The sequence below is a fragment of the Vanessa tameamea genome, chromosome 19 (genome assembly GCF_037043105.1).
Source record: "Vanessa tameamea isolate UH-Manoa-2023 chromosome 19, ilVanTame1 primary haplotype, whole genome shotgun sequence".
Taxonomy (NCBI): domain Eukaryota; kingdom Metazoa; phylum Arthropoda; class Insecta; order Lepidoptera; family Nymphalidae; genus Vanessa; species Vanessa tameamea.
This window is the reverse complement of record NC_087327.1, coordinates 11,280,803-11,291,983: the sequence shown is the minus strand read 5'-3', so window position 1 is coordinate 11,291,983 and position 11,181 is coordinate 11,280,803. Positions and strand designations below refer to the sequence as shown.

Here is an 11,181-nt window from a genome sequence, read left to right as displayed (position 1 = left end):
TACTGTTTGTCCGGTATTTATTGCAATCCTTCCAACGCTTTAGGCCACAGTCGCTTACATATTTTTAATGATCCATATCATAAAAAAACATATTTGTTTTAGGTAAATATTTGACCTCGCAATAGAGATCGAGATTTAATTTTTTTTCTAAATATAAATAATAGTTAAATCGCGGTTCCGAACTCGGACGAGTTCATAAATAAAGCTTCGCCGGCGGCGACTCCGCAGCGCCGCCGCCGCTGCGGCAGCGGAGTACATTCTCGAGAATATCAACATGTACCCGCGGAATATATTTACAAACGCAGTCGTCTATTAAAAAACAAGTATCGCGTACGAGGTCGGCCGATACTGCCGTGACTAGAGTCGTCACCGAAACGTTAAATAGAACTGTCACATGGGGGGGCGCGGGCGGGGCGGGGCGGGCGGCGGGGGGGCTCAGGGCTGCGGCGGCGCGGGGTTGAAGTCCTTGTTGACGAACGAGAAGCCCTTGAACTCCTCCTGCAACACGAGAACACGGGTGAGCGGGGCCTGCGGGGCCTGCGGGGCCAGCGGGGCGCGGGGCCTGCGGGGCCTGCGGGGCCAGCGGGGCGCGGGGCCGGCGCGGGGGGAGGGCGCACCTGGTTGATGGCGCGCAGCACGTTGGGCGGCACGGGCGTCAGGCCGGGCTCCTCCTTCGTGAACTCCGCGTCGAAGTTGGCCGCCTCGCGCTTGCTCTTCTGCGGACGGAATCGGAACAAAAGTGAGCATCCATTTGGGCACTCCTGCTGACTGTAGCAAAGCAAGCAAACATCATCAGCACAAGGAAAGAATTACACCAGTTTATATGTTTAACATATAAAATAAATAAATAAATATGCGATGCTCAGTAAGTAACTCGATTTGTATTTTCTTGGAAACGAATAATTTCACGAAAATTATAGACATGGCGAATTCCATCCTCGGCTACTGTACAAAATATTCCCAGAGAGCGCTAGCGCCTGGGGCGAGGCTCACCTTGGGCCGGAAGGGCGGGCGCAGGCGGCGCTGCGCCAGCGCGTCCCAGTCCACGTCGCGGAAGAAGCCGTGCTGGCGGATGCCGCCCGCGCCGCCCAGCACGCCGAGCCGCCGCGACGGGTTCTTCGTCATGAAGCCTGCGGGCACGCCAGGGGTCAGTGCGGGGCGGGGGGCCGGGGGGGGCGGGAGGCCGCCCGGGGGCCGCTAGGCTAGGCCGTACCCTTCAGTATGGAGACGGCGTCCTTGGAGAGCCACACGGGGTACAACACGTCGTCGTGCAGGATGGACTCGAACAGGTCGTCCTCGTTGTCGGCCTCGAAGGGCGGCTGCCCCGCCAGCATCTCGTACAGCAGCACGCCCAGCGCCCACCAGTCCACCGACGGGCCGTACTCGAGCTCCTGCAGGATCTGTGGACGCGGACGCGACGATCTTTGAGCTTGTCGCTTTGACTCGACTCGGCGTCGACTGACGACCGACGTCGATGTTATAAAAGAATTTCAAACAAACGAAACACTTCTATATAAACTAGAAAATTCTACAGGTATTTTGGAGGAATTTCTTGATCTGTATAGTATGAAGCAATCAATATCATGATTGCTTCATACTTGACTCGTTTTTAAAGGAACGATATGCAACGAGTAGGTATTCCAGAGGGTTCCATCTTAAGCCCTTTTTACGTTTATGAAAGTTCCCTTTTGTGAAATAAAAACATTCCATCTCAATTCGAAATATACTAGACGAGCGTTATCAAAGTCTGTTGTGTAACTTTTGTAATCGTGGAGCTGTGTCTCCCTGTTAAGGGCGATAAATAAAAATTTTACTGAAGGATGGAATCTAATATTATTCCTAAAAACACCATAGCATCGGTTACATCAAGACCATTACTGTTAAGTGATATATTATAATCTTGCCTTCTAGCGTCAGGTAGGTTAAAGACATTTGAAACTGAATTATTTGTTGTGTACCAATCGCGTATAGAAAATAAGTTCATTTATATACACTAAAAACAGTAACGGATCTAAAGTTGATTGTGAAGTTCCTTGTGGAACACCCACTTTCAGCACAGACGTTCTACCGGCACACAGCAATACTTATTATTGTTGTATTGCGGTTAGAAAGATGAGTGAGCCAGTGTAACCACAGACACGAGGAACACGACATCTAATCTAAAATGTTAATAATGGTTAATTATTTTTACAGCGCTAATGTCTACGGGGGTCGGTGACCATTTACCATCAGGTGGGCCATTTACTACCTACACTATAAAATAAAACGTTACGGTGACACGACAATATGTTCAAAACGATATCACATCCATAATGAGGAGAGAATGAATGATCTGTGACACGAAAAATTGAGTAGAACTTGTAACACAAATCTTCGCATCTGATATAGAACGGGCACAATTCAAATCCAACGGCCCACTGGTACATTTAGATCATGTTTATAGAAGTCAGAAGTCATCAAGAACACGCTACGGACTCACCTCCGGCGCAATATAATCCGGAGTCCCGCAGAAAGTCGTGGTGGTCGCACCGTCTGGAAAAGAGGCGGCAGCTCAGTACATCGTATAGGGCAGCACCGGCACCGGCATGGACAGCGGCGGCGGGTACGCACCCAGGATGCCCTCCTTGCACATGCCGAAGTCGGCCAGCTTGCAGTGGCCCTCGCTGTCCAGCAGGATGTTGTCCAGCTTGAGGTCGCGGTAGATGACGCCGTGCGAGTGCAGGAAGGTGAGCGCCAGCGTGACCTCGGCGGCGTAGAAGCGCGCGCGCGGCTCGTCGAACTTGCGCGCGCGCTGGATCTGGAACATCAGGTCGCCGCCGTCCACGTACTCCATCACGAAGAACAGCCGCTCGGGCGTCTGGAAGGCGCAGTGCAGCGCCGTGAGGAACGGGTGGCGCGCCGCCAGCGCCAGCACGCGCCGCTCCGTCAGCGTGCACTCCACGTCGTCGTCCTGGATGATGGCGTCCTTCTTCAGCACCTTCACCGCGTACACCTCGTCCGTGCCCTTCTTCTCGGCCAGCATCACCTTGCCGAACGAGCCCTTGCCGAGCACCTTGATGAAGTGGAAGTCGGCCAGCGACACCTTGTGGCCGCCGTCGCCGTCGCCGTCGCCGTCGCCGTCGCCGTCGCCGCCTGCGACACGCGCACGCTGCAGCGCCCGCCTCGCCCCCCTCCCCTCCGGCCGAGGGGGGCGACGCGAGCCCTCCTCGCGTCGGAGGATCGTCGAGTGACTCGGAAGTGTTCGAATGGGACATACGAGCTGTCTCGAATATTTTTATTTTATTTCATGATTAGGAACCAAATAAACTGAAAGACATAATTACGATTTACGATGGCTTTTCGTTCGACTGAAATGAATATAGAACCTTGGCCACTAAATATGTCCTGCAGATCGTCCCAGTGAGAACGCCACGGCGGCTCCCGCTTCGCACCTAGGTTTAGAGTTAGACGAGTGAATTTGTGCAACAAAACGTAATACAACATAACAAAGCGTGTGTTCGTTAGCAATAGTGTCGCCGTTAGCGCGGGAGTGCTCAGTATTACATTAATCTCTTTCGTTTCATTGCAGATAAACTAAAACATATGTTATACATAGGTCATAATAATGTTTTGATTGAATAAATTGATCCAGATGCATTTTAATTTAGTTGAGTCAACTCAAAAGAGATTTTAGAGCCGCCAAATGCCGGATTCAATTCAATCTCCTTAGAATGAAGATTACCCCAAAAAACCCGACGGGAGACTTAGCATTGAGTTTTTTCAAAAATTAAATTACACAGACATGTTACTTAAATACAATTAAATTATCATATATCCTGCAAGAATAGCAACGATCGAATTCTATCGATTTGTAATAAAGAACCGCTATATTATACAGATGCCTATATATTTCCACAGACATTCCCGCATACAATTATATTAATAATATTATTTAGGTTAATTAATATTATACTCTCAAATGTAAAAACAACATCAAACAATTTTTTTTTAAATTATACGCTCCAATTTAATTAAAGAATTACAATATTTCCATTTACCCCTCCTTTTAAGTTTATCACTCGCGTTAGGAGCGGGGACGACAATAGCCCAAGGGGTCAGGACCGATCCTGCGACTTCACGTCGGTAGGCGGCCCGTAAACCGTTGAGCTATTGACGCCTCAAATTAAGTCGTCCATCTGTTACGTTTTGATGCGACAACAACCACGAGAGGTTTTTTTTCAATATTGCTAACAAACGCACAACAAAAATCAAGCAACAATAACAACAGAAACGAAAAAGCAACACCCATCCACCGGAAGCCCGTATGTAACAAAATAAAAAACCTTCGTAGCACGTGAATATTTCCTGGAGCTCGGCCCAGTGCGAGTCCCACAGCGCGGCCGGCACACCTGCACACCCAACACGTGTACCGCGCGAGGCCCCACCGGCCGGGGGGCCACGTGGGTATCGATAACATTACGACCTTTTTACTAACGAACTTTTACTAAAGAACAGGGGTATCCCCTATCTATGCATTTGATAAAATTGGAGTGTCTGTTTGTGATATTAAAATGACCGCTTTTTACTAAATGCGTATGTATGTGTACGCGGTACATATGTCCACCAAAATAACATTTTTTTACAATTTTTGTGTGTCCGTTTGTTCCGACTAATCTCTGGAACGGTTGGACCGATTTTGACGGGACTTTCGTTGGCAGATAGCTGATGTAATAATGAGTAACTTGGCTCCGCTGTAATCTTCAAATATCTTAAATTCAAATGTGCACGAAGTCGCGGGCACAGTTAGTATTCAATATTTTGTGCTTCGAAGCACAACACGCCGTCAGTATAGCGCCAGCTCAGACCGAAACCCCTCCTTGTGCGTGTGTGTGTCTGTGCGTATTTTTTGCGCAATTGACTATAGTCTATGACATTTGCCGAAAAGTCCGATAACAGTGGGACAGTGTTTTTGGTTCGATATTAATTCAGCATTAAAAGTAAACTTCAAATTATTTTGTATTATGATTAGAGAATATGTTACCGGTTCTCAAAAAAAATCATAATTAATTTTATAACTGTTACGTACTCATTTAATTACAATTCCATTTTGAAGTCATCCAAAAATCCTCATTAGATCCCATGGCACTATATCAAGTATCAAATAACTAAACAAAACTTAAGGGCAATTAAATTATAATCAAACACAAAAAACACAACATACCGACTTACGTTCATCAAAAAGACACAGACATAATAATTATATCCAAAATATTAAACAGGAGAAGTATATTTTGATCAAACATTTAAAAAAAATAACGCATCGCTAACAAGTCCCCCTTCCCTATGGGGAAGCTCTAAAGCTGACCTTTCCTTTACCTTAACGACATATCTTTAAGGTAAAGGAAAGGTCAGCTTTAGAGCTTAAACAAGTTTGAGGGCAGACAAAAATGCTGTATTCCACATATGGGCGACTCACTTTTGTCGTCGTGTTTGTCAGAATCCTTCCCCTCGTCGGACGACAGCTCCGGGGGTCCCTCCATCAGCGACGTGTTCAAATACTGCAACAGAGGCAACGGGCCAAGCTGAGTAAAATCGCACCAAAATAGTCTCGACCCAAAGCAATGAAATGAAAAGAAGAAGCCGGTCACCTTGGAGGCCTTGGGCCGCGGGTGCTTGTCGGGCGACACGCCGATCTCGTGCAGGATGACGGCCATGCGCTTGGTGTTGATGCCGCAGTTGTTGGCCACGTTCTTCTGACAGCGCTTGTGCACGTTCATGGAACACACTGAGCAACGCACGGTTACACTCACGGTACGGTGCCGCGCAGCTGGGACTAACTAGGTTACGGAGGCATTGGCGCTAGTCCTGGTGAACACGATCTCAAGTGGACTACCCCCTTTAGCCCCTCGCACGGGGTAGAGATGGCGAAATGTTTGTCTCGTCGAAATCGGTTACACTGTGTCCACCCGAACGGGCGCCAAAACGTGTCCGCGTCAGAGGAAACTTTCGAAACCTCTTCGAAATTCGAAACGTTCGTCCGTTTCCTGGTGTACCTTCGCACTGCAGGCCCTGCTTGATGAGCCCGTAGAGCAGCGAGCCGCAGTGGTCGCAGAACGTGAAGCGCTTGTAGGAGTGCACCACGAACCGGTGCGGCACGTTCACGTTGAAGCGCTGCCCGCCCGACACGTCCACGTCGCCCAGCTGCTGCGGACCCACACGCACACACTACACACCCGGGGCACTACAGGGGCTGCTGCTTCGTACAGAGGATGTATTGTAACGCTCGTAAGCCCAAATAGTGGCGAGGGTACGACCTATTTTGTATGCTCTTTAAAAACTGGGCACGGAAAATATTCGAAATATAAATATGCACAATTTTTTTTACCGTTAAATCATTGGCCGATTATAAAATTTGGTCAATTTGGCTACCTATTATAAGGAAAACTACTTCACGAAGTTAAAAATTATACAAAACGGAAAAGCAAAGCGTCACAACACTTTACTGCGAAAAGATTGAGGAACCACATTCGCTCAAAAATACTAAGAGCGGGCAACTGTACTATAGCCTACGCCGATCGAAAAAGGAATGAATATAAACAAACCTTAGATTTACATAACAGCACAGCTATATTGTGTATTAACAGCTCTTGAATACTTTATCTTTATTTATTATACAACACTATTTCTCTAAACTACTTATATCCACTTTAATTTAACTTCCGAATACAGTTTCGTTAACGTTCAAAAATAAATTTTATCGAACGTACATAATGAATATCATAGATTTCATTGAAGCTCTCGGCCAATGATATCGCGTCAATTCGTGTCAAATGTTTATTTGGGTTTTTGCCCTCTTGTGGTCGAAATAGGGTATAATTTGGCTTATTGTCAGTCGTAGATGTTAGCTGATGACGCAAAGCCAAATGAATTCATCTATCCTTGACCAGCGCTTCACTAACATATCAAGGCGAAACTTCATTCAGATCAGATTCTACATCTAATACATTAGTCATAGAAGTCAGTGGCATGGCACACACGAAGTTCATTTTTAAAGACATTAAGAAACGACATTTAAAAACAACAAACCTCCTCCTTCATCCCGGGACATTTGGTGACGACGGACGAATGGCACCGCTTGTGTACGACGCAAGTACAAACTACACAAAAAATAACATTGTTCTATTGAAGAATTCATTCATTATTCTTATAAAAACATACCGAATTAATAAATATCTTAATTTTAATAGTTAAGTAGGTACTTATCTAGTTTTAATTTCTGAAACGCTGATCAAATATGGATCAAATTTTCAGAATTTACTCTGAGCTGTAATCGGTCCATGGTAGCTAACGCGATAGGCGACCAATGAGCGTTAAGTATTCAGTTACTCTGATGAACGTTTTAGAAACTGGACATTATAATAAACCAAGCAGGTAAGATCGACGATATCAGACAACTTTTAGGAAATAATTTAGTTTCTACTGTAATAGTCAATTACATTTCTAACGAAGACTGAGCAATTAAGATACGAGTAAGGTTCAATGATATATACCTTGACACTGGTATCCTTGTTTCCCGATACCCCTGGAAAATTCAAACAACATTTGTAATTAAACTCTCCACGAAAATTAAAAAAAACAATACTGTCTCGGAAGCTCGTCCCTCCGTGAGTAGACTTAACGAACGCAGCCGGCTCGACGAGTAATGAGACTACGGCCACCGCAGTGCGCCCGTTGCGATAGTTTATCTAAATCGGGCACCGGTCAGTAGACGAAAGGAGGTCGAGGAGAGGACTCACCAGATGAACTCGCGGCAGTGGCTGCAGAAGGTGGGCTGGCGCAGGAAGGTGGCCATGAACTTGTGGCCGTTGACCTGGTGCACGCGGCGCCGCATGGCCCCGCGCCGCCGCGCGAACCCCGCGCCCTCCTTGAACTCGCGCCCCCGCGCCGCGCGCGCGCCCGCCGCCGCCGCCACTGGAACGGCACACCATTGCTGCCACACGCTGCCACACGCTGCCACACGCTACCACACGCTACCACACGCTACCACACGCTACCTCACGCTGCCACACGCTACCCCCACGTGGATAAGTGCGGCCGAGAAAGCCCGGTGGTTCGAGCGCGGGCATCTCACCCGATGATTGCGGGTTCAAGCCCAGGCGAGCACAACTGAATTTGCGTGTGCTTAATTTGTGTTTATAATTCGTTCTCGTGGTCGGCGGTGAAGTAAAACATCGCGAGGAAACTTGCATCTGTCTAATTTCAACGAAATGACACATGTTTATCCAGCGACCCGCCTTGGAGCAGCGTGGTGGAATAAGCTCCGAGCCTTCTACTTAAACGGAGAGAAGGCCTTAGCCCAGCAGTGTGAAATGTACAGGCTGTTACTGTTTTAGATAAGTGGCTCTTTCATTCACTAAAAAAAAAATCAGTACTACTGCCGCCGCGCCGCGGCTAGTGGTCGTCACTGCCCAGATATTAAGAAATATTTACCATTCACCATTGACTTTAGAAACTAACATGTAATGGCATCACGCCTGTAGTTACACAGGCTCATTCACCCTTTCAACCAATACACAACAATACTAAGCATTGCTGCTTAGTGGAAGAATATCTTATCAGTGGGGGTACTTACCCAGGTGAACTTGCACAAAGCCCTACGACCAAATTAAACAAGCGCTAGGGCACTGACCTTGAGAATTCCATTTCAGATCAATTTTCAGGTGTAATTTGCCCTGAGGTTCTAAGTCCACCTGTAAAACAAGCTCCGTATCAAGACATATGAAGATTTTTATAAACTCCATCTGTACTTAAAGAATAACTAATATAGAGACTTTACATTTATTCATATATTTAAAGATTTGCAGATTAAATGTTAAAATAAACAACTAAGATTAAAATATGCATTTCAATACTCATCGTATAACTTTAAACTATTTAATTGAATATCCTTGACTAACAAACTAACTCATATCACAGTGGCTGATATCAGTAAGTACGTCATATAGTGCATCAGACATTTTTGCGACACCCTTAAAATAAAGAACACTTCATATTTAAGGTATATTAAAAAAAAAAAACATTTTTGCACTGTAGGATATGTTCAACATTCCTTACATCACCAATGCGCCACCATCCTCGGGAACTAAGATGTCCCTTGTGCCCATAGTCATACTGATTTTATACTACTTATTTTATTTTATATTAAGTACTTAAAAAATGCCTTATACAAGCAGAAAACTCACAAATAATTTCAATATTAAAAACATTTAATATTTACACAACATATATCTGTATATAATTGAGAATATAAATTGTCAAACAATAAGACATCAAAGAAGCCCTACGTCAACTCTGTATAAACCCCAAAACGATGACCTTCATACAAATAAAAACAACACTAGGAAAACACTTTCACTTATGAATAAGCACAAATATAACTAGATGAGGAAAATCTCCAAAAATGATGAGTCACACATCTTCCAAATGATGACTGTAGCTCGAGCCAGTCGGATGATCAGTCCTGATAGAGGATATATTTCATCCTTAATCGGGACTGATCACCCGCCTAGACCTAGCAGTTAGTTCGCAGAAACATGGTGTTGGCACCTCAGTTACTTCTTAGAAAACTTCATACTTCAATTTGTTTTTATTTTAAACTATTAAATATTTTGTCCATTCATATGTTAACCATTTACTCAGTATTCAAATCAATATACACATTGTTGTTGATTTGACATTTGATTGTTATCAAACTAATCAAAACAAACAAATTAATTTATGTATTATGTGGTATACGATAATATTCTCTATAGTAATAAATCTTACTATAACATAGTATCTTAGATAAGATAAGCTTCTAGTAATTCAGTTGTAAGCTGAATCTAAATGGAATACTGAAATAAATACTCACCCAGAAATCAGTAGCATCTTTCTCACGGTGCATCAAATCTTCAAAGGGAATAGTGCAGTTTGCAACAAAATCATCAGGGGGAATTGCTGCATCATGAAATACTGTGATGCCCAAGCTAAAATACATAAAATCGATTAACAACAAATAAATTATCAAATCCTAATTGGGTATCCGACAACGACGTACCTTGTGACGTTCTGAACCTCGTGTATGAATGTCTCATTCCACACAGGGTCGAACGTTTTCGGTTTGGTGCTCGACCGGTCTAGATGGTGCTCGTCGGCATCGATCGACACATACGGATCTATTGGCTGGTCGTCTGCAAAGATAACTCGATATTTACAAATAATAGCAACACCCAATTCGGTAAACATGCAACGCCTATTTTATGCGCAAATTTTGTTTATATAAAATTGACACTTAATATTATGTATTTTGATGTTTCGAGTTAAGGACCTTAGTGGGATATTTTATATTGTGGTGGGACTTACCTGGCTTTCCGAAGGTCATGTTGTGCCGTTTCTGAAAGTCGGTCGGCCTGAGGCCCGTCGCCTCACACACCTTCACACGCACCGTCCCGCTGAACATGGTGCTGCCGACCAACGAGCACTATCTCCGAGACCGCACCGCCACACTATCACTTCCACTTTTTAAAACCACTAAAAATCATTGAAGATGCTTCATAATTGGGATAGAAATAGAGACTTGACAGCGATGAGATCGGCCATGGATAGATTTACTTTCTCTATGGTAAATAATGAATTCATATTGGATATTGGATTCTGAAAAAACTTATTTTTGCTTGTGGTTTTGTAAAGATAAATTATACATATAATAAAGTTAATGCTAAACTTATAAAAACTTAATAAACATTATTCAATACTTAGTAATTAACATATTATCAAATTGAGTCGGTAGTTCTAAATTTAATTTTTCCATAGTAGATATTTGTTCTTGTTTTATCATACATAAGATTTTTATGGTGCGGCCAAATGTAACGTGTAGACCCAATCGAAAAATTGTATGTTCTAACGGGTTGTAACTTATAAGCTTACGTTCTGTATCTAGTATTTAGATGGTTCGTCCACCCGATCAGTCTATACGAATTTAAGCTATGTCGATATAACCATTAACGGATATAATAACGATGTATCACATCCACATCATCATTCTTTAAAAACCAGGTGATTGAATGGTCTCGTAAGATTCTATTAACTCGCTCTAGAATGTTTTGTGTTAGTGCAGTATTTCTTTATAAATAAAATAATCTAGATACTGTATACTACCTACGG

At 44.1% G+C, this 11,181-nt stretch overlaps 1 protein-coding gene across 3 annotated transcripts; it reads right to left on the bottom strand.

The window, feature by feature from the left end:
* Positions 1-324: 324 nt before the first annotated feature.
* On the bottom strand, positions 325-10,657 carry LOC113393848 (protein kinase C). 3 transcript variants are annotated; one of them, XM_064217852.1, is made up of 18 exons: positions 10,381-10,657; positions 10,076-10,208; positions 9,890-10,004; positions 8,669-8,729; positions 7,776-7,950; positions 7,530-7,561; positions 7,066-7,136; positions 6,033-6,183; positions 5,628-5,764; positions 5,456-5,537; positions 4,323-4,388; positions 3,366-3,431; positions 2,611-3,132; positions 2,480-2,532; positions 1,214-1,400; positions 994-1,130; positions 618-716; positions 325-498 (listed from the first exon to the last, which is right to left on the bottom strand). In XM_064217852.1, exons 1-18 carry the CDS (start codon positions 10,475-10,477, stop codon positions 436-438), a joined length of 2,247 nt encoding a protein of 748 aa, XP_064073922.1. In that variant the 5' UTR covers positions 10,478-10,657; the 3' UTR covers positions 325-435. The 3 variants fall into 3 exon arrangements, with proteins under 3 accessions (XP_064073922.1, XP_064073923.1, XP_026486723.1); XM_064217853.1 differs by lacking the exon at positions 3,366-3,431 and having other exon boundaries at positions 10,381-10,656; XM_026630938.2 differs by lacking the exons at positions 3,366-3,431; positions 4,323-4,388 and having other exon boundaries at positions 326-498; positions 10,381-10,655.
* Positions 10,658-11,181: the final 524 nt, after the last annotated feature.

Excerpts from the sequence above, each read along its gene's own strand:
- LOC113393848 (XM_064217852.1), bottom strand. The coding sequence starts at position 10,477 with ATGTTCAGCGGGACGGTGCGTGTGAAGGTGTGTGAGGCGACGGGCCTC. Across the intron at positions 10,005-10,075 it reads GAGGTTCAGAACGTCACAAG|CTTGGGCATCACAGTATTTC; the intron begins GTACGTCGTTGT and ends TATGTATTTTAG. Across the intron at positions 7,137-7,529 it reads ACAAGGATACCAGTGTCAAG|TTTGTACTTGCGTCGTACAC; the intron begins GTATATATCATT and ends TTTTTTGTGTAG.